This window comes from Paramormyrops kingsleyae, chromosome 8, assembly GCF_048594095.1.
Source record: "Paramormyrops kingsleyae isolate MSU_618 chromosome 8, PKINGS_0.4, whole genome shotgun sequence".
NCBI lineage: Eukaryota > Metazoa > Chordata > Actinopteri > Osteoglossiformes > Mormyridae > Paramormyrops > Paramormyrops kingsleyae.
Genome location: NC_132804.1, coordinates 10,023,586 through 10,051,521, shown reverse-complemented (window position 1 = coordinate 10,051,521; position 27,936 = coordinate 10,023,586). Strand labels below are relative to the sequence as shown.

The following is a 27,936-nucleotide window of genomic DNA, read 5'->3' as shown; positions in this document are numbered from 1 at the left end:
TGTTTGGGCTTTGGTGGAACATAAATGTCCACATGATTTAAATCTCCAAAGGAATCTCCCTCCCTCCCCCTCCCAGTCCTTCCTGGAGGTTGGGCACATATCTCCACAGAACCAGCAGAGAAATCCCCAATTCCGTCACCTTGACCCATTCTCGGAAAGCCCAAACAAACAAGAAAGCCAGGATCAGAAATGTACATTCCGGAAAGCCCCAGTCAGAAAGCTGATCCCTCATTCTGTATGCATCAGGCGTGTTGGACTCAGGTGTGATGCAAACTCACTTCTATAATCCTCGAGGCAGGACAGGGCTGGAAACAGACACACATGCTTTCCTCTACAGCTCACCCCCGACCACACCTTAGTCCCAGAGCTACAGACCTCCCCAGTTCCAAAACATAAAGCATTTCAAAAAATGTAAAAATCTACTTCAAAACAATGGGCAGGGAAGACCATGAGCTCGCGTTAAACAGACAGGACATTTGACGGCAATTCACCCGTGTCTCCCCCTCCCTCCCACGTACATATTAATGTGTAAATCAATAGGCAGTTTTGTGAGATTCATAATATCGGTGAGCAATGGGGGAACTGAAGCTTCAATTCTCCATATTGAAACAGCATATACTGCAAAAAACCATTACTGAATTACTGAAGCCTGTAGGCTTCAATCCCAGGAGCAACCAAGCTGCAATTCAAGTCATCAGCAATTTATTCAACTGTGTTTGTTTTTACTACTAAAAAAAACTTTGGATAAAAATGTTGATAATTCCCGAGGCATCCTGATTCGTTTCCGCTTATGAGCAGCTGACGATGAGTGAGGCGAGTGCCGATGACAAGATACTCGAGTAAACAGAGCATCGTCATCGTCATCCACATTGCTCGAGGTTCCCTGCCACTCGCTTCACCAGTTAGGAATCCGTGCCGCTGTTATCACATTCAGGCGCTAACGGAAAAACCCGGGAAATTCAATGGGATCGGGCATCCAGCTGGTCCTCATTTGACCCCGTTGCCGAAGTACAGAATCCCAGCATGGGGAAACCATCATTGCAAATACATTTTTTGGCAACCATTTATCTTCAGCCTTTGGTATGGACCCATTGTCCCCACAGATAAACAAACATGGATCACCTGTGAAAGCAAATCCTTTCCTTCAACCAATCTGAGGGCCCCTCAAAGGTTAGACAGGAATTTTAAACCCTAAAACTTGGCCCAAATACTGGGATTCCCATTCCAGCACTGAGGCACCACCTTCTACCATCAGCACCCTCCCGTGAGCTACTTCACTGCAACAGGAAGTGACCTCACACTCATACCGTCATACTCAATACAAAGAGCAATTAACAGTATACAAATAAACCATCCATCCATCTTCCAAGACAGGATCACGTCTGTATTGGCAAACACGTCTGTTTCATGTCAGATGAGAGGCGGGCAGAGAGCGAGCCCCCCCCCCCCCCCCCCCCCCAAACCCAGTCTTTAACTCCGCTTAGTGCCATCAGTGTAATTAGTACTTTAGGTTGAGGCATTTGGGAATGCTGAGTCGCGTGTTTTTTGGCTCTGCGGAAGAACGCACAAAATCAAAGGGCTCATGGAAATCTCAGGAGGGACCACAGGAAGCGAAGTCTGACTTTTTTTTTTTTTTTTTTTAAAGAAGTGTTTCTAAAGAGTCACGACGAAATGATTTGAGGGCTACTTCTTACGCAAGTGCCCGTAATTACACATCAGAGCTTACAGTACAAAGCCAGCCTTCTACTTAGCAACAAAAGTTTAAGATGAAATGCCAGTGTACCACGTTTGAAGATCTGAAGGTGCACATGCTCCTCCGAGCGTGCAAAAGTTGCACTCCTCGCTGGGACGATCCCTTGGGAACAAGTGGGAGAACACAGGGGGGTCGGGGGTAAGGGGGGGCGGTGACATCACCACACCGCAGTGACGAGTTTGCGTAGCCGACGAGCAGGAGAAGGGTGAGAAATTGGCACCGAGGCCTGAAGAGTGACAGGATGTTAGGAGGCTAGCGGGGGGGGCACGGCCAAGGCGTGGGCTTGGCACATGAGGCGTCAGCAAACCGTATCACAGACAAACGCCAGACTCACACACGCACACAAACTCCAGCTGGAAATGCACAGCTAGGCGCCTTTCTCGCCTTGTTGACCCAGCTTCTCATTTTCAGGAAGAGCTGCAGCCTATGAACAGCCTGTTCCCTATCTACTGCCCCCCCCCCCAAATAATTACAAATTTGCTGCGCTCCTGAAGCGGGTCGCTTGCTGGACAAGCGAACTGGAACGGAAAGGAAAAGGATGACTAATGAACCCTGGATGACAGGGTCTCAGAGAGCAAACGGGTTTGCGGAACAGGACTGGGTCACTGTTTATATCAATGTGGGACTGTGTGGCACTTTTGTCCGAAGCAGATTACAAATTTGTCCACGTTAATGGCCGTGGTGGATGAATTGGTGGGGCTTTCACCTTCACCCTCACCGCGTTCTGTAGCATTGCCCCCCTCCTGACAAACACACATGAGGAGCACTTCAGACGGCTGGACCACCCACAGGCAAACTTGGGTCACCCTTTGCTTGGGGGGGGGGGGGGGCGGGGGGGGATGGAACGGAGCCTGAGGTCTCAACTGAAAACCCAGTGAGGGCAACGGGCACCACATGGCCAGCATGACCCGTCCTGCAGCAGAACCTCCAGCGGTCTGCTGGTATCGGTCCACAGCGACCAGGGAGTGAAGACTGGAGAAGGAGGGAGGAGGTGGGGGGGCGAAAGGGGGTTCTAGGGGGATAAGGAATTCTTTGACTGCCGGTCTGCAAGGGATAAGATCCATCCAGGAGTGCTGTAACTGCCGCTGATAAAATTCTAATACTGTAGCGTTTAAAAGCACTTTGTATGTTATGAAGGTGAGGAACCTTCTTGAATGTCTCTGTAGCCCCCCCTCAGCATTCACAGAGCGTTTCATGATTTCATTTATCAAGCCCGATTCCAAATGTCTGCAAGTCTCGTCATGGTGCCGAAGACCTGTGGTCAAAATTCCCATAAAAAAACGTGCTAAGGTCAGAGTTTGCTAAAATAATCATTTTATAGATCTTAAGCTCGTATTTGTCTGTGGTGGAAGCAAATGGCTGGTATTGCTGGTGCCTTAATCATAGAGGAGGTGGAACGGGGAAGAAGGGGGAGTCGTTTGGGTCACTGTGCAGTGCCAAATGGTGCGGCGGCGTATTTTCCAGGCCGCGAGCTGTTTCCAGCAGTCGTCCGGGTCTTTGATCACGTGTGTGATAATAACCACCAGAGATTTACAGCTGCCGGATCTCGTCTTTGTGAAACGGCATTAACGGTTTGCTAGGGTGTGTTGGGGGGGGGGTGTATATTGAAAGGACCTAGAGGGTGGATGATACCTGTAGGGAAATAAACAGCTGTGTCTCAATAGGGGGTGCGGGGGGGGGGGGGGGGGTTGGTGAAATCACCTTGGCGTAGGAGCAGGATGGAGGTCAGGTTTCCCACCAGCAGGGTCTAGCTGCTCCTCTACCTGCTGCCACCCCCTCTCCCACACCAAAACCGACTCAGGAGATCCTGGGTCCAAAGCCTGATGGCAACAGATAGAAGCACAGCTGGAGATGCTGAGGCACTCAGCCCTGCGTCCCACCATGAGTCTCCTCTGATCTGCATGATGCCATTTGATTCAATCAAGCACCCATCTGCCAAGGAAAAATGTTGCACCCTAAGCAGTCGGCCAAGACTAGCGGGAGCTTGACGGAAATCCTGAGACAGTACCTGTTCCGATTAGCAGAGATTTCCGGTGCCATCATAACCCCTGTCCTATTGGCATCATTCCGTAATTTTAAACACTCCAAAAAACAGATACATTTTAATTTAGAATTGAACGGTGTTGAGCGAATAGCCTTGCAGATAGCAGATCACATGACTGAGGGGACCCGAGTTTCCTTTAATCCTCACCCAGAAGTTTGGCAGGGAGGTGCGGGGGGGGGGGGGGGGGAGTCTGTTTTTTTCTGGATTGTCACCAGGTTTTAAGTTACAGAGATAAATTCGGCATTTTTTTCCCAGGCACATGCAGCGAGGGCAACAGATGTCAAGGAAGGGCCAAAACGAGACGGCTTACAGTCCGAGGGACACTGAGGACAAGTGGGAATGTCTTTCAGGGTAACCTAATTGCTTTTTGGTTGGGCAGACACTATAATCTACTCCCCCCCCCGTCCCCCCCCCCCCCCACCGCCGCCGTCACCACCACACACACAACTGAAGGCGGTAACCTCTGTCGCTAAGACAATGAGAGTATTGAGAACAGCTCCAGTGGTGGTAATGAGAGCCTGTTGAAAAGTGGATTTTGTTGGGGGAGGGGGCAGCCTGACCTGGTGCCAGCCTCTTCCCCTGCTAAACTCCCACTACTGAGAGAGGGAGGGGGGAAGTAGACTTCTCCCCCCCTTAATGCTACATTTCTCCGTTCTTCTGTGGGCCTCGGGGATATGGGGAGGGGGTGATGCAGTGGAGGTATGCGTGTGCTATGTTATGCGACTGGACGCCGTGAAATCCCATCAAGGCACTGGGGCTCCCTCGAAGGGCCCGGGGTCAGTTGGCAGTGCCTCGGCCTCAGGGAACCGCTGACTAGCAGGAATGGCGGGGCAGCTAAAGCCTGCCAGACGGGCTTTTTAAAAAAACTTTTTCAAATGGCTTTACAAATCCTGTGCAAGCCGTTAAGCGAAACTGCAGCGATTTAGGAACTGTCCTGTCACATCGAACTGTCAGCGGTCTCCCCCCCCCCCCCCACAACAGCAGAATACCCAAATTGTCATCTCAAACCCATCACAGCAGCCTCACATAAATACTTTTTCCCGAATGCACGCATACTGTCAGATCAAGCCCAACACCCAACAGTTGCACACTAATCCCCTGTGCTGACACAACTACACCACTGTAATCAAACCCAGCATCCTGCAGCAGTTGCAGACTAATCCCCTGTACTGATAAAATGATCACACCAACAAATCAAGTCCAAAGTCTTAGAGCCGTCACTCACTGTCGGAATGTGTCTGAGTCTGAAGGGGCTGCTACCCCCACATCAGGAGCCCAGAGCAGAAGCCTTCAAATGGTCGTATGACACAAAACTATGAATCATACACACCGATCAGTCATACCATTAAAACCACCTGCTTAATATCGTGTAGTCCCCCCCCCACTGCCAAAATAGCTCGGACCCACTGAGGCATGGACTCCACAAGACCTCTGAAGGTGTCCTGAGGTATCTGGCACCAAGGCATTAGCAACAGATTCTTTAAGTCTTGCAAGTTCCTCCATGGATCAGACTTGTTTGCCCAGCACGTCCCACAAATGCTCAATCGGATTGAAATCTGGGGAATTTGGAGGCCAAGTCAACCCCTTGATCATGTTCCTCAAACCATTCCTGAACATTTGGAGTGTGACAGGGCACATTATCCTGCTGAAAAAGGCAACTACCATCAGGGGATACCATCGCCATGAAGGGGTGCACTTGGTCTGCAACAATGTTTATTTAGGTGGTGTGTGTCAAAGCAACATCCACATGAATGCCCAGAACAAAAGTTTTTCAGAAGAACATTGTCCAGAGCGTTATACTGCCTCTGCCAACCGCCTTCTTCTCATGGGGCATCCTGGTTGAAACTCAGGTAAATGAAGCACACGCACCCAGTCATCTACATGACGTAACAGAAAACATGACTCATTTGACCAGGAAGCTTTTGGCCACTGCTCTAAGGTCCAATCCTGATGTTCATGTGCCCATTGTAGGCACTTTTGGTAGTGGATGGTGGTCAGCAATGGCACTCTGATGAATCTGTGGCTATGCAGTGCCATAATCCAGCAAGCTGTGTTCTGACACCCTTCTATCATAGCCAGCATTAACTTTTTCATCAATTTGTGATACAGTAGCTCTCCTGTGGGATCGGACCAGACAGGCTTGCCTTTGCTCCCCACGCACATCAATTAGCCTTGAGCGCCCATAACCCCATAGTTGGCTCACCAGTTGCCCTGCCTTGGACCACGTTTGGTAGGAATTGACCACTACATCCCAGGAACACCCCAGAAGACCTTATGTTTTGGAGATGCTCTGACCCAATGGTCTAGCCATCACAATTTGATCCTTGTCAAAGTCGCTCAGGTCCTTGCGCTTGTCCATTTTTCCAGCTTCCAACACATCAACTCCATGAACTGACTGTTCACTTGCCTAATATATAATGTCACTCCTGATCGGTGCACCACCTTAATAAGACAAGGGTGTCTTTGAGAATGGAGAAGGGAGGCATCCGGGGAGCTTGGGATTGGCGGGGAGCAAGAGCATAGTGGACTTACGGTAGAGGCAGCCTGCTTCTCCGTTGAGCTGGGACCAGCCGGGGCAGCACTTGTAGACGGTGCGGTACTCCTGCTGGTACACCTGCCGGTAAGCTGTGTAGTAGGCCGTCCTGCAACGGGACGAGGTGCGTTATCTATACGGGTGCAGAGCCCATTGGCTGGCCCCATGACCTGTAGGTTGACACGTGCTGATCCCAAATCCCCACCCTTGACTCCAGGTTAATCACACCCTCTCTCCTGCCCTGCTGTCGTCCGAGAGCTTCAACAGCCTCAGCTCGGCGAGGCCAGGTGATCCCAAGATCACTCTGACTGTCAACAGCTGATCCACTGGCCCTACTTTGGGAGGTGTTCATTTGGCGAATGAGTAAGATGGGTCAAGTAAAAGAGAGAGCATTTAGGGAGATACTTAATATGATAGCTAGTTAGTTGGTGAAAGAGGATCAAACGTGGACAGGAGTTTTCACGTGTGCCCATTAACACAATTCTCTGTCAAAAGAGACACCAGATACACTAGTCATGAATAACACAAGTTAAATACTGATCTTACATTTGTTCATTATTTGTCCATTCTAGCCTTGGATTAAAAATTATATTTCATAAGTATGGAAAAAATGAAGAAGCAGGCAGTGTTGGGAATTCAGGTGCAGAAACTACAAATCCTGACCAAGATTTTGTTTCAACCAACCAGATGAGTACTCTATGACTGTGACTATTTATGCTCGACTGGTTGGTAGGAACAGAACCTTTCTGGATTTGTAGTTTCTGCACCGGAAATGCCCAGCAACAGAAGTAGGTAAATGTATTAGTAGGTAGAGGAGGTAACAGTGGGTAAATGTAGGTGTAGGTGACTGAGGGGACAGATGACAGGTCTCACCGTCGGTCATAACCCATGCACCACGTTTGGCCTGGGCAGTTCTGCTTCCACACTTTTACAACACGCGTGAAGGCCTGGACACACGGCTGATTCCGTGCTACCAGCATCGCTTCACGTGTTGGGCACACATTGGGCCTGCAGGGGGCAGAAAGGAGAACACAAACACTCAAAAAGATTCAATTCAAATCTACTGATGGAGTCCAACCCTGGTGATCAAATGATCTTCCTAGGGCTCAACCCAACTCCAGTCCAAGGTTTTAACAACGTGCTGGCACCTACTGTACAAACTGCAGTGGCAGTGAATGCTTGATTTTATTTCACAAGAATGAGTTTTTATTTGGGAAGGTGCACCTCAAAAATTAAGACATCTCACTTTATTCATAAATAAAGTTTATTCAGTAATTGGTTTGTTACTATACCAAGGTGTAGGTTTGGTGTGTTACTACCAAGGTGTAACTTTGATTTCTTACTGTAAAGTATAGGTTTGGTTTCTTACTACAAAGGTGTAGGTTTGGTTTCTTACTGCCAAGGTGTAGGTTTGGTTTCTTAATGCCAAGGTGTAGGTTTGGTGTGTTACTACCAAGGTGTAGGTTTGGTGTGTTACTACCAAGGTGTAGGTTTGGTTTCTAACTGCCAAGGTGTAGGTTTGGTTTCTTACTGCCAAGGTGTAGGTTTGGTTTCTTACTACCAAGGTGTAGGTTTGGTGTGTTACTACCAAGGTGTAGGTTTGGTTTCTAACTGCCAAGGTGTAGGTTTGGTGTGTTTCTACCAATGTGTAAGTTTGGTTTCGATATTGATAGGGACCAAATCAGCCCTGAAAATCCCCGCTCCCTAAAAACGTCCCTTCTCTCCATACCCAAACCTACGCCCTTGATTACTATAAATTATCCATGTGAAAACAATTTATATCAATGTCACATTTCTCTCAGGTGCTTTTTATCTCTCAGCATCAGAGTGGTATAGTACTCATGTGAAACAGATCCAAGGCGCTACTTTTACAGTTTTTTAGTGCAGTTTTTATATCTACTACATTTTACTAAAGCAAATCTTCAACAGCATTTCAAGACAGATTAAACAAAAAGGTTTAAGCAATGGCATATATTTGGGCTGAGCATTGGGAAGGTTGAGGTCTCCACGCATTTAAGGGGGTCCGAGGGGTTGTATCGCCCCTTAATTTACGCCGATGCATAGAAGTTCTACACAAAACTAAACACGGAATCCGTTATTGCTGCTCGGGAATGCACTCAGTCAGACATATTTTAATGCTCGTGCATGACGCAAAACCTGATGTAGGACGTGGCTGTTAGGGATAATTAGGCCTACAGTAATTTATAAGCCTATAATAATAACCTAATAACCGAATGCATGTTCAATATGCGGAGGTATACGTTTAAAATGTCTCTAAAATCATATTATGTGTAGTCTATATTGAGTTATTTTCTGCGCGCAAACACGTGGTTTTTGCAGAGTATACAGCGATTTGAAACTTAATAAAATCTAACGTATTATACAGCGCCCACTTAGCCTAACAGGCATATTACTCTGTACAAGAAGCATTTAATCATAACGATATCGAGTCGTACATTTACAGTAATAAAGTTTTCACCAGAAATCCAGTTTTGTCTGTTTTCTAAGATAGGACGCACGGAAAGCACCCTTTTAATCGCGAAATATAAATGTAATTAATCTAATCATTAGACAGTTATATTAATTAGGATTCATTCATTTTAATCAGTCAGCGGTCTATAGACTCGATGACATGTAAATATCGCATGTATACGTCACTGTCAAAGTTGATACACCAGAGGCGTAAAACATACCCTCTATTAGTAGGTTGAGTTAAAGCACTTTAAATAGTAGCCTAACGATTTAGCTGAAAAATGATTACTTACATGTAGGGCTGCAGATCGCTTCCAGTGATGACGGATGCACGGATCCCACGTATTACCAAGATAAACACAGCAGCTAGTTCAATAAGCATTTCCTGAAGTAGTTGGGTTTAGAGATATTCAAGACTTACTTGCCAAGACCGAGATCAATAATTTAAAGGTAAAATACCCCGAAAATATTTCGTTTTTATACCTAAATTTAGCGCTTCAGTTTTTTTACAATTACATCTGAACACACTTTCATCTTCTGCAGAAAAACCGCATCTATCACAGTAAATCTACAAGTCTATAAGTTTCAATCCTGATGATTCCTCTTGATCGCCCTAAGAAACATAATTAACCTTTAGGGTCTAGGCGCGGAGGACCTATTTGAGCGAGCGCCCCAAATCCTGCGCCAATTCCTTAATGGGACCCTGGATGGGACGAAGCAGTGGATCAGGTTGGTCACACCCATGTCAGGTCTAAAGTATAATTTCACCAAGTGGGGTTCTACGTCTCCTCCCACCCGCCTAAGATCCCGTAGCAGCGTGGGCTCATCCCTCGAAGTGAAAAGGAATCAAGACAAAAAATAACTTTCGTGAAAATTAAACGCTTCGGACAAAAGCAACCGCTAAAGAAATATAGTTTAAATTATGTACGTTGTTAATTCGGGGGAAAGCGCGTTTATTATAATACGCACGGTGACAGTGGAAGTGACGGTGCCTTAATTAGATCTGCAAAAATTCTTACAGTTTGACTTTTTTTCATTTGTTGCATTAATTCGACCGAAGGTTTGCTCATTTAAAATACTATCTGAAGTTTACCGAAAAGCAGACATAGAGCCGTCCAGCTCAGGCTCGGCACGCCAGTCCAAAGATAGGGTTCCCAAACACCACGACATTTTAAGTGCAATTTGATGTTATCGGCTGACCCGAGCAGCAAGTCATTAATCTGTAGGTCGAAGCAGGTTCTAAAGAGTAAACTCGCAAGAACATGAGGAAAACATAACACTTGCAGACTCGATTCGGATTCAGGACCCCCAGGCGTAGAATTATTACTAAATACCACCATCGAAACACTGTCATCTCCGGACAAGTAGGCCTACTGAAACATTATTAACTATGTTAACCTGTACATTAATGTTGTTTGTACCTTGGGGGAACAAAACTGTACCGGGGCTGTGCAGTTTTTAATGGCAGTGCAGGAATTGTTTGCTGATATTAAGATATTAGTTTTAGGAGAATCTGGTAGTGTGGGAGTCACAGAGAGTGACACCCTGAAGACTCTTGTTTAAAGTCAATGAAGAAGGTACTCAGCTCCATTTAGCAAAAAGCAAAATATAAATGACCATGGAAAAAAAATCTCCTCACATTCCTGTAAAATTATAAGTCACTTTGGATAAATACTTTAACTAAATAAACATGGGTGAGGATCAAAAACAAGTATCAGAATTCATCTTTTGAAATATTTCAAAGTGAATTAACAATTAAAATCTGCTCCAGGTGAATCAGTACAGCACAACCCCCTAAAAACCTTAAAATGAAAGTCTTTCATATGCATCTTGGTCCACTGAAGCTGTTTATAAGGCATAATTCACCTTCAGACCGAATCACCTACCAAGTCATTCTTAACGAGAGTGTGAAACGCTTAAAAAACCTGACTTTGAACTGTCAATCCTCAAAGCACTTTGTTTAGTTTAAAGAGGAGAGCAGACAAAGATGGTGTATGTACACGTCTCTCTGGGTTCCGAGGATGTGAATGCAGGTGCTGTCCACTTTCTCTTTACAGACCAGGCTGACATTCATTGTTAATGCAGTGTTCTCCAGACAGCCTCTCAATCTGACGCCTGTGGCGTCAATCGCTCCCGTCGACCCCCATAAAAGATTAAACGAGGCTCTGGAAGAAGAAGGCAGAGCAGTAAAAGGAGTTTTCTTAAGGCAGGGGTTTGATTTAGGGGTTGCTGAAAACCTGCCGCCCAGCCTGGGGGCGACAGCATCCTCGGGTCCGGCCAGGAGTGCCGGTGTCTTGATACCGGTCGTCCCCTCGTGTATTGTGGGGGGGTAAATAAGAGCTTCCTGGCTTCACTCAGTGGCTGGAGGCAGCTGGAGTTCGTTATCTGACGCTAACAGGGCGCTCATTCACGCGCTACGCACCGCGGACGGCGTCTGAAATACGGGCCTTCCTCCCGGAGAGATGACAGAGTGTAAAAATGAGTTACTCAATGGAGAGAGGAGAACCGCTACAGTATTACATGCATCCCTGTGTGGAAGGAGGTACTGCAGTGAGATGATTAAAGTTAAATAGCTGTGTGACCACAATATGGCCGGCCATAATCCCAGGAGAATCCCTTCTGGTGAACCTATTTCATAAATACTTCACTTTAATGCTTTAATGAAAATATGCAGCTGTTTAAACAGATAAAATTAAAGTTGCTTTGGATAAAAATACCAACTAATGGTTCACATCATAATTACACTGAAAACTGGGGAACTAAAACATGGAACTAGGGGACAGCTTAGGTTCAGTAGGAGACAGACCGGGTTCAACGTGGAACAAAGCAAGGCTGCATTGCTTTGCATGCAGCCTTGCTGATGCTGGGCGGCTGGGCTATGGCTCCCTCCTGATGGTGTGCCCTGGTCTATCGCCCAGTGACCTCAGAACCAGATTGTCCCGGTTCAATAAGGCTGCCCAGCATACACAATGACATAAGGAGCACCTGGGTCAACAAGCCACTAGCATGATCACCTATTGGCTGGCGCACCATCAGCGGAGTTTCCTATTGGCTGGCGCACCATCAGTATGGTTTCCTATTGGCTGGTGCACCACCAGCACAGCCACCTATTGGCTATGGATCAGATTTCGTAAGGTCTGGTACCAAAAGCCTCTTTACAGAAGAAATGGGACCCAACATCACTGCCATCAAACTGACAAACTGGCTTACAAAGACTGTTACACACTGTTTTTTATGCCCAGAATATAGGCAGGAGATTCAAAGCTGACAGTATCTGTTTAGGAACAAGACAGAAACAGTCAAATGCAGCAAAAAAATATGGCTGGTTGACACCGTGTCAAATACAGATACCAAAGCTTGGACAGATCATGGTCTCTAAAATAAGAGGGCCATTATCAAATGGGTTTTTAAGTCTTCACAGGCAATCGATCAGAATGACATACACTCCTCTGCATCCTACAGGAAAAGACGAGCAAAGATGACAGACCAGAAATTGTGGCCAATTCTGGTATCATCAAGACCGCAGTGGAACATCGTGCAGATGAGCAACACAAGACATTAATGAAGTTTCCAGTTTGTTGTACACAGTAGTTCGCCTTTATTTGAGATTTTTAATAGCACCTAGTTTGTTGCAGACTAAAAATGCGAGTTTCATTTTATTGGTTGTCAGTGGAGCCACGCAATAAATATATAGTCTGCTAAAGACACATAAAGAGGTTCGAATGAAAAATGATACATAAAAAGCCGTGCGATCTCCCGACAGAAAAACGCAGATGGTATAAATGTTAATATATTGTGTTCCACTGCCATCGTGTGGTTGTTTTACAAAATGCGTATGATATAAAATAGGGGTATATCGCAAAGTTCTGGTGTGCAGTTTAAAATGCATTCCACTGAAGGCGATTAAAATTTAAATAATTTTGTATATGTTTTTAAATGTTATTTTGTGTTGTGTATAACTCTTTGTTTATGGTGATCCGGAGCCTAACTGTGCAAGCATGTAGTGTGGGGACTCGTAGACCAACAAGCAGAACATAAGCAGGGCAATATCTCACAACCCTGAAGCGACAGCATAATCTAAATACAAATAGTTCGTGAGAAAAACATATTACACATTATATACTCCCTGGAGACGTGCCTATCAATAATTCCTTTCAAGGACAGATTTGAAAGTTGTGCTCTGCTAATAGAAAGCTCTTGTAAAGTCAAAGCTACCGATTGGGTCACCGATTAAGTATTGCGCAAGCAGAAAGGGACTTTGCACCAACTAATAACGCCCTCCACAAAATTTTGACCAATGCCATATTGCTTTCACGTTCATTTTAAACAAGCAATTTTGACACCGTCCCTTTCCGCATAACACGTGCTCTTTGCCCTGTTGTTACGATTTTTTATGATTATGTTGCGCACAGCCCAGAGAGGCTTCGTTGAGCTTAATTCTAGTTTTATAAGGGTACTGCGACGCAACATGTCTTCCTCCCAGTCCACACACACCGGGCGGCCGGTGACTTTACTGGGAACGATGGCCTTCGGCGGGCGGGCTGATGCGGACACTAGCGCCAGGATGGTGCGAGCGTACCTGGAGCGCGGTCACGCCGATTTGGACACGGCTTTAATGTATACAGGTGGGAAGTCAGAGGCTATTATCGGGGAAATTGGACTCCCCAAAACAGGTAAATAACGTCGGCAAAGCGCATTATGGACATTTATATTAAAAGCGCGCATGTTTGGTGTATACAGTTCAGTCAGTTCTGTGGTTCCTCGGCGTCGTTAGGTCGGGATATAGCCCCGATGACAATTATCCTCCAAAAAAAAAAGAGAGTCAAGCCCCCGGTAAACTTGACTTAGCCCCTGGTCTTTTCAATAACCAGAAAGTCCCCAGCTGTGGTCCATAGTATGTGTGCCGGCCAAGGCTGGAGGATTGTCAGGTGACTTAACCGCTCACCGGAAGTGACGTCTTTACCAACATGCCGTGCTATTCCAGTGAGAATCGCCACCAAAGCCAACCCGTGGGAGGGGAAAACCCTGAAAGCGGAGAGCGTGCGCTCTCAGTTGGACACCTCCCTGCAGAGGCTGCGCACCCAGTGCGTGGATGTGTTCTACCTGCACGCCCCCGACCACGAGAACCCAGTGGAGGACACGCTGCGCGCTTGCAACCAGCTGCACAAGGAGGTCCCGCCCCAGATCGAGCCTCTGTCCCACATTACCCACCGTCGTGGTGTTAATGATGACCATCATCAAAATCCTCTGTACTTTATGCAGCATTGTTAGAGTGTATTGTTCTGTGTATGTAGTATGTATTGAGCAGTTCATCATTTTATGGCAGCGGTATCTGCTATGGTTTAAGCTTTCGACCAGGAAGGCTCTGCCAATGAACTTTATCTGCTTTGAATTGCTTTAATTGAAATCCAGCTCCAAAAGCCCCTGTGACTATATTCTGCAATTTTGCTGTGGTTTTCAGCAGATCTGACCCACTATATAAACATCTACAGTATGTGTATCAAAATGGAGTGTGATTTAAGAACATGTTTATCATTTTAAAAACTTAGTATGCTTATATATTCGTAATCTCTGCAAAGAGTTAAATGGACATATCAGTTTTAATAATTTGGTAAAAAAAAATAATTAACATTCAATAATACTTTAAAACTTATTTTAAATTACAGGGTTGCACATCCATATTCACTTTCCTGAATTTGATACTGTCAGCTGTCAAAGGTTACTAGGATTCCAGCATCGAGCATCTTGTCATGTAGTGTCTGAATCCATTGTCTTTTTCCACTTTATTTTTGATATTATGAATTATATAGGGTTCTGTATATATGGGAATAACAAAAGAGTGATAGATTTTGAATACAGCCCATGGGTTTATACCTTGCAGTTTGTACTTCAGGTCTCTGAATCACGCTCTCCACCTTTCAGGGCAGGTACAAGGAGCTGGGCCTTTCTAACTACGCATCATGGGAGGTGGCCGAAATCTACTGCATCTGCAAAAACAACAGCTGGGTCCTTCCTACGGTGTATCAGGTGAGGCGTTGTACTGAATATCATGAATAAGCCCTTTTGTAATCTGCGTAAGTGCAGGGATTACAGGTTTAACGCTGCAATTTTTGAGGGCCCTAATGGTAGCGCCATTGCAGTTAGGCTTTAGATCCTCTTGCATCTGATTGGACACTGTCATAATGTTTTTATGGGTTTCCTCTTGGTATTCCAGCATCATCTCCCTCCGACAGCCACAAAAATAACTCTAAATCACCATTAGTGTCTTTTTGTGGGTTTGTGTGCATGCATTACATCAGCCTGGAGTCTTATCTAAATAATACTTTGCTAATTAACAGACAAACACCTCTGAGACGTGTTTGTGCATCTCTCATTTCTCCAACCCTGCCAGGGCATGTACAACGCCACTACTCGTCAAGTAGAGACCGAACTCTTTCCCTGCCTGAGACATTATGGAATTCGCTTCTATGCCTACAACCCCCTTGCAGGTACCCATCACTTTCTGACTTTGACTAACCCTCTCTACTGAAGTCAGATTTTGTTCCACGGGGATGTTGTATAGCTTTGAGGAGGGAGATGGTCAGGTAGCACTTCATGTAAGTTCACCTCATCTGCCTTCAGCTGAACTTGGCTCTCTTCTGCTACAGGGGGACTCCTGACTGGGAAGTACAATCATGAGGAGAAGAATGAGGTCCAGCCTGAAGGCCGCTTCTTTGGGAACAGCTGGGCGAAAGCTTACAGGGACAGGTGAGCAAGCTGAGGTGGCACTAGCACCTGGTTGCAAGGAGGACATATTGTACCCACAAAAGAAACCAGGTGGACTGGTTTTCTGAACATCAGAGGCATAGTCAGCTAATTATTTGTCAGGAAGATAAACGTGCAAGGAATGTGACTGTTTGGCACAGCAGTACTGCCTTCACCTGCCCCACATCTTCAGGTACTGGAAAGAGAGTCACTTCCGAGCCATAGGAATTGTCCAGAAGGCCCTGCAGGACGTGTATGGGTCTGAGAAGCCCACCATGACATCTGCTGCCATGAGATGGATGTATCATCATTCCAAGCTTCAGGTACCACCGATTTGCACCATTACGGTAACGTTAGATGTTTTTCCTGGGTGGTTGCTTCTACTCTTCCATATCTTTAAACCCGCGACACTCTTTCAGGGAGAGGCCGGTGATGGCGTCATCATCGGCATGTCTAGCATGGAGCAGCTGCAGGAGAACCTGTCTGCTGCAGAAGAAGGTCCCCTGGAAGCAGGGGTGGTGGAGGCCTTCCAGCAGGCTTGGCACCTGGTGGCTCACGACTGTCCCAACTACTTCCGCTAGAGCCCCAATCCCGCGAAGCCCTGACCTCACTCTTCGGCCTGAACTAGACCAAAGAAAGTTTCTGAGAAAGTAAAATTTCAGATAAACTGTTTTGTTCATTTCAGTCGTCTTATCAATGACAAGCTGCTTTCTCATAACATGAATCATAAACATCATCAAAGTTGGTCAGATTATAGCAATGTAAAGTGTTATGACTGGACAGAGAGACACGTTATGACTGTAGCTGACTAATATGTTTAACACAATTGCCTTAATTTAAAAACCTTAGACACTGCGTTAAGTCTGCAGTTATTTATTTACCCCAAACACGGTTTCTGATAATCTTTAATATTTAATGAACAATTGTATGATTGGTCAAGCTGCATCCCTGATATTGCCTTAGATTGCATAATAGCTTGGGGAAAACACCTGGAAAGGATGTATCTGACCTTCAAGAAACCTCCTCTAGGCTGATAAGCATCACTGGAGAGCAAGGCACTGCTCGCAGTGTCTGCTGCAGAGCTCACTGGCTATACTTATGGGAGAGTTTGCAGGAAGTACTGGGTGACCTGAGGCACCTAGATGAGACCTAGTTTTAGCTTTGAGTGACATTATTAACAGAATATGAAGCAGACTCAGCTTAACCCAAAGTCTAACTTGTGAGTGGAAAAGTTTGTTTTTTTTTTTGGGGGGGGGGGTTCTGTAGGTAATGTACAGATGAGATCAGTCTTTAAGAAAAGTGGCTCTTAGAAGTCCTCTGTTTATTCATCGTTTTCTCTGTCTTCTTCTTCTGAAGCCTCCATTGTCACCTCCTCCTCTTCGCCCTCCTCCGTCTGCTCCAGCTCCCCTGTTTCTGAGTTCCACATGCACTTTATCGATACCCTGAATTCAGCCATCTCGATGCCAAAAAGTTTCTGGGTGTGGGACAGAGGACAAGGCCATTTTGCAGGAAGGAAAAAAAAAACAATCAGGACCTAACATACCAGCACATCTGTACCACAAGTATTGCACTTTTGCATTGCATGTTCAGCATCCCCTCAAACTGTACAAACATCCCACCTAGGATCTGAAGCTGCAACCTTCTGATTGAGCCAAAGACAAATGTATGCAAAATGCTCTCAGTATATACTGATGTCCAGTATTAGCAGACAACTCTGATACAGATTTTATAACCAGGACACTATCTTCATACCTTTAAATAAGGATGCACCAATCGATCATCTAGTGACCAAAAATGGCCGACTTGTCTAAATATGGCCTATTTTATGAGCCGTTCATTTCTTCAAAGTGACGTACAAGTAAGGCAAATAGTATGTTACAAACATACATGTCTAGGCATAACTGGCTCCGCTGAGCTTCCAGTGAATGCCCAGTTAGAAGTGCAGTACTTAACACTCATTATACCAGAACGAACTGACAAGGCCCGATCACGCAATGCCTGCCTGTTTGGTGGCTTCAACAGAGCAAAAACAAAAAGACCGATGTGAAACAAGGCAATTTAAGCCTGCATAACATCTCAGGAGTGTCTGCTTATCTCACACAAAACAGTCTGTAGGTGGGTCTGCTGTGCCATGCTATAGTGTGTGTGGCACGGCTGATGGGGGAAGAATTGGTTCCAAAGACTGTTCTACTTTGTGTGGAAAGTGTTTGCATTTGCATAAATCGAACCTTGACTAATGTACTACAATTTGCAAACTTTGCAAAGATACTGTTTATACAATAGGTGGCAACACAACCAATCCTTTTAACCACCTGAAATGTCAGCACCCCTGAGCAAACACAGAATGTCTGGCTCTGTACAGCGTCATTCACATGTCCTGAAGTAACCAAACAGAAGCAAACACTTTTTAATGATGCTAAAATTCTAAATCTTTAAATACTATTCAAATCGTTCATTTATCCATTATTTGTATTTGTTATAAGGCGAGTTCTTAAGTGTGGAGTTAGACTGAAGTGATAAATTCATTTATACATAAAACTTCTGAAACTTCAATAGTTTAAAAAAAAAAAAAGTACTCTCTTATAACGAGCCAGTTTCTTTGATATTTGCAGTGTTTTACATTCCTTACTACTGAAGCTTATTATCATAATACTACATGAAGTGTTTCTGGTAAGGTGAGACTTGCTGGTTAGGTGTTAAATCTTTAATGATATGACATTTTGTTCTTATCATCCACCCAACTCAGTTTCCATCCCCAGTCTTGTCCCCCACCCCACCCCTCCCCTCTCTTTCCCTCCCCCCACTAATGTTGTGTGATAGGTAGGTAAAACACTTATGGGAACCATGTCTTGTTTCCAGTTTCCTTTACTCTGGGACAAAGACATTAAATTAGCAGTGTGTAAGACGTGAACAAAGATGTCCGTGGAGGAACTAACTCAAAAAGATACTGACCAACCAATTTACTTGGACACCAGCGGAGCATTTTTTTTTTATTTTTTTTTTTTGTAAAGGTTATTTTTAAATATTTTGCTTGCAGAAAGCTATGATCATTAAAGAAGGGTTACAATGCTTAGCCTGCTAATTATTATTAAACTAAGAAAATTGGCAACAGCAGATCAGGCTTCAAAAAAAATTTAAAAATGCCAAATGAGATTGGCCAAGAGAAATGTACTCAGTGCCTTCCTACTCTCAGCAGTAACTAACATACACAGAGTACTACTAAATCCTGCATCTCAAAAAGCCATCCCCCACACATGCCTGTGTGTGTATAAAATAAAGATACATTTACTTACAAGAATGCGGGCCTGCTCTGGGCTCAGGATGTCCCCATCTTTACAAACATCGTAGTCTTTCAGCAGTGTGACCACTCCTGTCAGCAGAGGAGACAGGTAAATAACAATGCTCAGTCCACTTCTAGCAGGCCACTCACTCGGTTGGTCTGTTCTCACCTTTTTTCAGTGCAGTGGGCAATCCCAGCTGCCTCAGCTGCGGTTCCATGGAGTGAGGAAACTGCTCTAAGGGTCCTTCATCCAGAGTCACTGACATGGTCGCCTTGTTCCCTGCCCGTGCAAAATCCAATTCCTTGAAATGAGTAAAATACCTAAGAAATTAGGGAGGAAGGGAAAAGCAGTCTTCTGAGAATATGCAATGTGGTGCACTGAAGACACCAAAAACAAAATATTACAATTAAAACCTGACTTTGAATCCAAAGTAAGTGCCATTGACTGAACTCACTCCTGAACCTCTTCCTTGGTCTTATTTGTAAACAACACCCCTACTTCTCCCTTCAGGAACTTGTTGACCTGTAAAACAAATACAGGTCACACAATCCTACCCATGTAAAATAATTCCAGCACAATACACAACCGTATCAAAGACTGAAGCAAAAATAGTGATAAATTAGCCCTGAAAGCATAGTGAAGAGACATCAGAACAGTTAAGCTGAACAGATCATGACTAAATTCCATAACCATACAGACCACACATACACCTTGGGGGTTCTGTTATCCAAGCTACAGGAATAAAAAAATTTCAGATCAAATAAAAAAAAAAAACGCTAAATGAAAGAAATCATGCCAGACCTTATTATTTAAGGCTGGCCAACAAAGATTAGATAATGACTGAACGCAAACAGCAGGAACACTTTTACCTTGTGCAAATTATCCTTGTATTCATCTGTTGGTCCTTTCCCCAGCGCAACCATCATGACTTTATTTTTTCCAAAGAAAAATCTAGGTGGGGGGACGAGACACAAACGGACAGCAAATGGGGAAAAAAATCCGACAGAGGAGCACGCAGATAAATCGTTGCAGAATGGTGACAGTCGTCTTTTAAAATATAATTTCCTACTGTCTTACCTGCTGTGTTTCCATGCTGTTCGAATGTCTTTTAATTTGTTGTTCCTCATATTGGCAATAGAGAAAACGAATAAATTTCTGTACGTGTCCACACATTTTCGAAACTGGGAAAAGAGGACGGGGGAAATTTTATCATTATTAAAACTCACATATCAAACGCAGCTGATACCACAAAGAAAGGAAAACCTACCTCCTCTATTAAGTTCTGCTTGGTTTCCAATCCCTTCTTAGTTGTTTTCGTTAAAGAGACTGTAAGTAGATAGGCAGGAGTTAGGAAACACTAACCAGATTGCATCAAGTAATCGCTTGTCTAACAACATCGAGGACGACAACTGTTAGTTAAACAGTTTTAATGTATACAAAGCTACAGATAATGCTGGATGTATTCTGTTACCTTCACTTACAAAAACAGCAAGACAAACCCGGTCGATCGCACGTGAGTTTCTTACGTGCAGTAATATTCTTTGGAATGGAGAAACAGATAGATTGCAGTCCACAATGGGACTGAATTCACGTGTTTTCCGAACACATATGGTGATATATAACATTAATAAGCCACAAAAATCAAGGAAAAACCTACTTTTCTTGTCCCTCTTCGATTTCGGCATGGCTCTCACGTTGAAATTACCCTACACAGAGGCCCCCACATGTTCAGTCGACCAGAAAATGCCGCCCAGAGAAGGTTCTGAAAAAACATGACAAAGGTAAATTAACCTAAGAAAATAATTAACTTTTACAATGTATAAATAATAATAATTATTATTATTATTATTTGTACTATCAATATACAAACGCGCATTGGCATAATTTGGATCAGGCATTTTTTCTAGATGACATATTTTATGACTGGATTACTCTCCCGGTGCATCGTGGGAAATTGAGTACGCTTTTTGGAAGTTTAATTTGTCACATCATTCTTTTAGTTTTATGTTATTGGTGTTAGATATTTTTTAATTATCTTGAGCATTTCCACATTATATATCTATAACTTCCAATAGAACATTTCAGATCGTTTTTTGGGCGACTAACCAGGTTTGTTTTGGTTTATACATGCTAAATGTGTTCTACCGGGAGCTGCATCACACATGTGATCTGTGTTAAGAAATACAGAAAACTTTGTATCGGTCAAGATTAATGATGACTTACTGGTTACCTAAAATTGTCTGGTAATTTATCTTCTGGAAATTCCGCATTGCTGTGGAGAATTATTGTATTGTATTGTATTGTATTTTGACTCTCCCTGCCGGCCCCTGGAGGATGGGCTCCCCCTTTGAGTCTGGTCCCTCCCAAGGTTTCTTCCTTCTAGGGAGTTTTTCCTTGCCAATGTCGCCTATGGCTTACTCACTGGGGGCTTTGGGTGGGGATGCTGTAAAACGCTTTGAGACGATGTAATGTTGTGATAATGCGCTATACAAAAATAAATTTGTTGTTGTTGTTGTTGTACCAACACGTCCATCAATATAGGGGTGTATTCTCTTTAGGTTAGCTTGAGATCTGTGTATTTGTGAAAATATGACCATCTCGTTCAAGGGTGCAACAAGATATCCATCTTGGATATGATGTAGTAACCGTAAGTGTTATTTTCATAATTACTGTCCCTTCTACAGTACATATTCTGGACAGTATTCACGTATAGGAGCTGCAGGTGTCAGTGCAGGTTACCCAAAGCTTAGGAGATTTTAGGGGTTGTCATAAACTGCAATATTGCCTGGAGGGGGAAAAAAATCTATTAGGATTTTCATTGAAATTAATAGATGAATGTTTTTACAGTGGATATAAAAAGTGTAAGCACCACTTTTAAAATGGCAGATTTTTTTGATGTAAAAAAAATTAAACCACGATAAATAATTTTAAATAAATATAAAGAGATAAAACTTTTCCAACCTTTAATGTGACCTTTAACTTGTACAATTCAGTTGAAAAACAAATCCGTCAGGAGGAAAAATATAAAAAATTTACAATAAGCTGGATACTTAAGTGTGCACACCCTTAAACGAATACTTTGTTTAAGCACCTTTTGGTTAAATTACAGCATTCAGTCATTTTGGGTATGACTATCAGCATGACACATCTTGACTTGGCGATATTTGCCCATTCTTCCATGAAAAAGCTCCCCAAATCTGTCAGATTGTGAGGGCATCTCTTGTGCACTGCCCTCTTCAGGTCACCCCACAGATTTTCAATTGGATTTATGTCTGGGCTCTAGCTGGATTATTCCAAAACTTAAATTTTCTTCTAGTGAAGCCATTCTTCAGTTGATTTGGATGTATGCTTGGGGTCATTGTCATGCTGAAACATGAAATTCCTCTTCGTCTTCAGTTTTCTAGCCGACACATGAAGATTTTGGGCCAAAAATGATTGGCATATGGAACTGTTCATAATTCCCATAATTCTTCTCATAAATTTTGGAGAGACATCAAGTTCTCAGTGACGTTACTGCTGTCCCATATTCTCCCCTCTTCTTGATGACTGTCTTCACTGTGTTCCATGGTACATCTAATACTGTGGAGTTTTTTTGTACCCTCCTCCTGACTGATACCTTTCAACAATGAGATCCCTTTGATGATTTGTAAGCTCTCTGCAAACCATGGCTTTTGCTGTAGGATGCAAATTAAATGCCAGGAAAATCCTACAAGGACAACTGCACTTTATTTGTGGTTAATCAGAGTCACTTTAATTGATGGCAGGCAATCAAAAGGCGCATCAACAAAGTATCAGCTTATGGGTGTGCACACTTATGCAACCAGCATGTACATTTTTTATTTTTCACATCCCCCCCAACAGATTTGTCTGTTTTTCAGCTGAATTGTACTGGTTATAGGTCACATTAAGGGACAGAAAAGTTTTGAAAAAATTTCACTGTGGTCTCATTTTTTTTCATCACAAAAACTTGGCATTTCAACAGGGGTGTGTGCACTTTTTAAATCCACAGTATCAAGAACTATATCTGTGAATTTCAGTCTCTGTGCCTGTCAGGTGATTGTAGTGTGTATGGTAGTGGGTGGGGGGTGAAACCCATAGCATCCGGTTGCCAGGAAATGTTTGGCTTAAGAATTTTCATACCATAACTGTTACCATGGAGAGTGTATCTTGTTGCTAATGTTTGGGTTTTAAAAAGTTTCATACCAAAACCGTTACCATAGGGACAGGGTATTGGTCGCACCATGGAAGACTATCTGGGGAGAGAGTTTAGCAGCAGAGCAAAGTTCTCTTAACTGCTCACACCCCTAGCTGGTCTTCCACTGAGGACACGTTCTCTCTTCAATCAGCCCTATGTGACCACACTCGTACAGAAATCTTGTCCGCTTAATTTGGTCACGGTACGCACAGCAAGTGAATCTTCATAGGATGATGCAACCAGTGAAATACCCAATTTACAATGTCTTTAAACTAACGGATACACACAGTAAACAGGCACTATTAACTGCTTGGTCATTTTCCTTACTTAGTTTACTAGCCTAAATGGTTACTATCAATTACTTTCCACAATACACTAGCAGTCAAAAGTTTTCACACACACTGAGATTCGCTATATTTGTATGTTACAGGGACATTAAACACTGCTCTGTTTCATGGGATGAAACAGTTAACTAGTGCTTTTAAAGTTAAAGGACAGCCTAGAATTTTACTACGCCATCACCACACAACCAGTTCATAGTATGTCAGACATGCAGTGTTACATACTCTTTCCATGCTGTAGAGGAAACCTATTTTATTTGAGATATATTTTCACTTAGAGTTGTTCACTCAACTTTCTGATGCTTAACAAGAATAAAAAATCTGCAGTTTATAAAATAAATGGAAAAGTGGTAAAAAAAAACTTTTGACTGTTAGCGTAAATGAAAATGTCTCTAGTCGAGAGGCTGTACACCCTCTTGTCAATGACACACGACGGACAAGTGTACTGCCGATTCCTCCCACAATCCAAAGACCTGCAATTAGGCTAACTGACATTTCTATTTTGCCCATGGTGTGTGTGTGTGTGTGTGTGTGTGTGGATTAGGTTTATATTACTTTGTGGTGACCAAACATCTCGCACAATGTAATAAAAGCCTGTTTTTTTTACTTTGTGGGGATCATTTTTCCGGTGCTCACAAAGATATGTGGATGCAATAAAAAAAGTAAAAATGCTAAAAGTCTTGTATTTTTTTCGGTTACTTATGGTTATGGTTAGGGCTGGGTAGGGGTTAAGGTTGTCATGTTGGGATTAGAGTTTTCCTCATAGAAATGAGATATACAGTAATTACAGACCTGTGTGTGTGTGTGTGTGTGTTATATGATGGACTGGGATTCCATTTAAAGTGTACCCCTCTCTTTTCCTACCTTCTCTCATAAGATAATAAGCAGTTGAAAGATAGATAGATAAAACTATTCATAGAAAACGAATGTTTTCTGTGTTGTGTGCCCTATTGCTTATATGTTATTATATTTGAGTCATAAAGTTATGAAAGTGAATCATGTGCAATGGATGTTATGAGGTCATGGTGCAGCTTTAAAAGCTAAAAGTTTAGCTACAGATCGATTGTGATGACAGGGTACTTTTAAACATACCACTCAATAAATCTCAAGACTCAAGAGTCCCTTGCTGTCAATACATCTGTGTAAAAACAGACATTGAAATAATGTATCCCTTGGGCCCCATAAGGTGCTACATTTTAAAACAAATACAATAGATATGATTTATAAATAACATCCACAATATAATACGATACAATAAATCTATAAATATACATATAAATAATGTACAAAACTATGTTGTTTTTTAGATAGTTTAAAAAATATTTTGCTAAAATATTTTGGTAACATGTAAAGCAGTCATATAAATGCAGTATACAAACCTTCATAATGCATTATGATACATTCATAAAGTATTATAAACATGGCTATAAATATTTATAAAAAAAGGCAGAACACATTAGAATGCATTAGAATGGTCAGTATAAAAATTAAGGATGCTTTGTACTGCATTATGAAGGTATTTATAGTGCATTAGAGATGAGAGCTACATAAAGTAGTCATAATGCATAATTAACATGACTATAAGGTGTTATGCCTTTTTATAAATATTTATAGCCGTGTTTATAATACCTTATGAATGCATTATAATGTACTATGAATGTATCTATAATGCACTATAATAACTGCTTTAAGTAAAATGTTACTAATATATGTTCATATTTATAGTGCATCAAAATTCTCATCTCATGTTTATGACACTCCGTTTAAAAATGATTTTTTTGCAGACTACACCCGCAGACCAAGGTTGGTATTCTGCCCCTCAGCCTTGGAGATGTGGCGCAACAGTACTGCCCCCTGAGGTTCCAAATATTCATGCTGAAAAATGCAATAAATCTACAGAAAGTTGAAAATTGGTCAAAGCCGTCATTACTAACAAATCAACGCAAAGTGTACTCACCTTTTTACCACCATGTAATGAACATAGAACATAGAACCCCCAGGATATTTTGATTCCTGAATACCTGGCCGACCAAGGCTATGATTTGTATTTTACATAACTTTTCCATAAAGATAATTGTCAGGTTGGATTTGTCATCGTTTCATATAGGCTGTTGTTGACATTCTATTTCATCAGCGCTATCAGCTGTTGTTGTATTAAACTAACACACCTCACTGATCCACACTGCCCAAGAGCATTTAGCCCTTTAATTGTTTTTGAAATGCTTCCCAGCGTCGCCTTGTCCTGCCAGTTTGCCACACCCTGCCTTGTCTGCCTTTTATTTTTCTAAGGCAGCAGGAATTTCACGCATTACATGTAATTAACGTTAGTGTTTATATCTAGGATGGCACACAAGCCCTAGAACATATTTAAAAAAAAAAAAACACATACCTATTGAAACATAATAATCTTCCTAAATGACTTTGCTTTAGAAGGCAAACGTACAGCTTGTTTTGGAGGTGCGCAAGCTATGACCTTTGCAAAAGGATGGGCTATTTCTGAAGTCCCTGCAGCAAAGGACATGGAGCAAAGACGTGTCCAGTTGTTTGTGACAGCTATTAGGTGACATGACACACATGCTGGCTTACGCAGAAAGAAAGAAAACATTCCAAAGAAGGCTTATCATCTCTCACGCATCTGGCGTGACACTCACGCTTTTTGACTCTCGCGCTCACGCAAGAAAGCTTACGGCAAATCTATATTATTCCATTTTAAAATTAAAATCAGCTGCATCAAAAGCACTGGGGCAGTTTGCAAACCCTACGGGCTGTTTACAACATAATGACACTGTAGCATACATGTAAATGTGTGTGCAGCCTTGCCTCGAATTGAAAATTTCACTCCAGCCAGCTGACCTAAGCTGATGACACAGCCAAAGTCATGGCAACCAAGCGAACATCGATTGTGAGAATTTGTGTTTTTTTTTTATTGTTTATTTGTTTTTGTTTTATGCAATGCTAAATGCTTTTCACCATTTTTGTCTGTATCTACTTCACAAAATGCATTATGGGGTTTTGGAACATGAACGGGAATAAGTAAAATCACAGTGTTTATGTAGCATTGCATTTCTTATCCCGTTTGTTTACTTATTTTTGTATGGCAGATTTCACCAACACCACTGGGAATGTTTACAATACGACCCAGATCGGATCATGGGCGATATTTACAAAATTGTTTTAAAGTGATGGTTACACCCCAGTTTACAGGAGAATGCAGGAGGATTCCAGCTGGTTTCCGAAGTGCTGGATGAGCGTGGCTCGCTGTGCTCTGCTCTGCTGAATGTCAGGCTGCCAGCACATGTGTGTGCCCACAAAGGTGCCCAGGCTGGTGAACCTGCGGCCAAACCGCACTTCTGTAATGCTAGCCAATCATTCCCTACTTTCATTAATTAATTTGTAATAGCTTTTCTGACCACATCAGGAAGACTGAACGATGGATGTGAGGTGTGCTTTATGTCAGTTGGCATTTTTTGAATGCCCACTGTACACGAGTGTGGTTGTGGGTGTGTGTCCTGTCAAGTGCCTATTGGTTCCCCGTGTGACCCTGTACTGGATAAATGATTGGAAGATGGATGGAAGGATGGTACAATGTAACTATACAGTAGCAGTCATAGCTGTATCTTCTCGCCAAAACAATGGTCATTTTCATGGAGAAAAATTGTACCGTGGGTGGAGAACTGCCAGTCATAGAATTGTTCCAGTACAGATGAAACCTGAGGGATAGGATAGGTTTCTTTAGAACTGATCATCAAGCATGTTATTTTTGTTACCTTTTGCAGCTTTTACCATTAGGCACAATGACAGCATATGAGTCATTGTTTAATTGCCAGGTAATTCAGGCAAGCAAATAAAAAAGTGAAAGCACCTTGCTGAGACCTGTCTGCCCGCACTCCCTCCCAAAGGCACGCAAAGCAAATACAAATCGTTGCCATTTTAATGTCATCGCGGGTTTTGCAAGGTGTGGAAATGGCTTAGGGCAAGATATTCCAGGGCACTGCCCAGTACAAACGAGGGACGACATGGGTGGAGAATGTTCCAGAATGGCCTGGACAGCGCCTCAAACAATTTCTGTCATGTAATGTGCTCTCCGAAGTCTTTGTATGCAGGTGTGTTGTGCCACTGTGACCGTGAGCACTAATGGCTTAAGAGACACCCCAGGCAATCCCTGGGCAATCCCTGGGCAATCCCTGGGCAATCCCTGGGCAATCCCTGGGGAATCCCCTGGGAATTTAAAATTTCCATGGCACAATTAGGATCTCCTCCAAACATCAGAATGATGCTGGTTGAGGACATGGACTTACAGTATAACCCCTGATGTTTCTAAAGTAAAGTATCAGTAGTCTATGCCATAATACCTTAAAGCTGTATATGTAAAAATCATTAATCATTTTAGGTATAGGTGTCAGCCAACATAATTATAGCTAAAGTACTCATATAGACCCAACACCCAATATGCTTTTTATAGATGCTCAGCCCCAAAGCTGTAAATGTCATCTCTGGACCCATATGTACATACAACACTAACTTTGGCTTCTACTAACCCCAAATGTGAAACTGTGTGGAGTAAACAAGACAG

General features: G+C 43.1%; 3 protein-coding genes across 3 annotated transcripts in view; 1 reads left to right on the top strand and 2 right to left on the bottom strand.

Moving 5' to 3' along the window:
• megf6b (multiple EGF-like-domains 6b) overlaps positions 1-9,530 on the bottom strand; it is a 57,161-nt gene extending 47,631 nt beyond the window's left edge. The window contains exons 1-3 of the mRNA XM_023837431.2: positions 9,096-9,530; positions 7,204-7,338; positions 6,330-6,439 (exon numbers count right to left, since the gene is read on the bottom strand). Of these exons, the coding sequence (XP_023693199.2) occupies positions 6,330-6,439; positions 7,204-7,338; positions 9,096-9,184 (334 nt within the window). The 5' untranslated portion in view covers positions 9,185-9,530. The remainder of the gene's footprint in view (positions 1-6,329; positions 6,440-7,203; positions 7,339-9,095) is intronic.
• A 3,604-nt stretch (positions 9,531-13,134) lies between these two features.
• On the top strand, positions 13,135-16,213 carry akr7a3 (aldo-keto reductase family 7, member A3 (aflatoxin aldehyde reductase)). Its single transcript, XM_023837318.2, has 7 exons — positions 13,135-13,475; positions 13,787-13,974; positions 14,725-14,829; positions 15,194-15,290; positions 15,450-15,549; positions 15,740-15,869; positions 15,966-16,213. The coding sequence occupies exons 1-7, from the start codon at positions 13,196-13,198 to the stop codon at positions 16,125-16,127; spliced, it is 1,062 nt and encodes a 353-aa protein (XP_023693086.1). The 5' UTR covers positions 13,135-13,195; the 3' UTR covers positions 16,128-16,213.
• A 190-nt stretch (positions 16,214-16,403) lies between these two features.
• On the bottom strand, positions 16,404-20,605 carry mrto4 (MRT4 homolog, ribosome maturation factor). Its single transcript, XM_023824249.2, has 8 exons — positions 20,485-20,605; positions 20,095-20,153; positions 19,905-20,008; positions 19,697-19,778; positions 19,282-19,349; positions 18,996-19,147; positions 18,840-18,916; positions 16,404-17,020 (listed from the first exon to the last, which is right to left on the bottom strand). The coding sequence occupies exons 1-8, from the start codon at positions 20,510-20,512 to the stop codon at positions 16,868-16,870; spliced, it is 723 nt and encodes a 240-aa protein (XP_023680017.1). The 5' UTR covers positions 20,513-20,605; the 3' UTR covers positions 16,404-16,867.
• Positions 20,606-27,936: the final 7,331 nt, after the last annotated feature.

Coding starts and splice junctions, on each gene's coding strand:
- akr7a3 (XM_023837318.2), top strand. CDS start 13,196: ATGATTATGTTGCGCACAGCCCAGAGAGGCTTCGTTGAGCTTAATTCT. Junction 14,830..15,193: donor TCCTTCCTACGGTGTATCAG/GTGAGGCGTTGT, acceptor CAACCCTGCCAG/GGCATGTACAACGCCACTAC. Junction 15,291..15,449: donor TGCCTACAACCCCCTTGCAG/GTACCCATCACT, acceptor CTTCTGCTACAG/GGGGACTCCTGACTGGGAAG.
- mrto4 (XM_023824249.2), bottom strand. CDS start 20,512: ATGCCGAAATCGAAGAGGGACAAGAAAA. Junction 20,154..20,484: donor ATCGAAGAGGGACAAGAAAA/GTAGGTTTTTCC, acceptor ATCTACTTACAG/TCTCTTTAACGAAAACAACT. Junction 19,350..19,696: donor ACAAGGATAATTTGCACAAG/GTAAAAGTGTTC, acceptor TTTGTTTTACAG/GTCAACAAGTTCCTGAAGGG.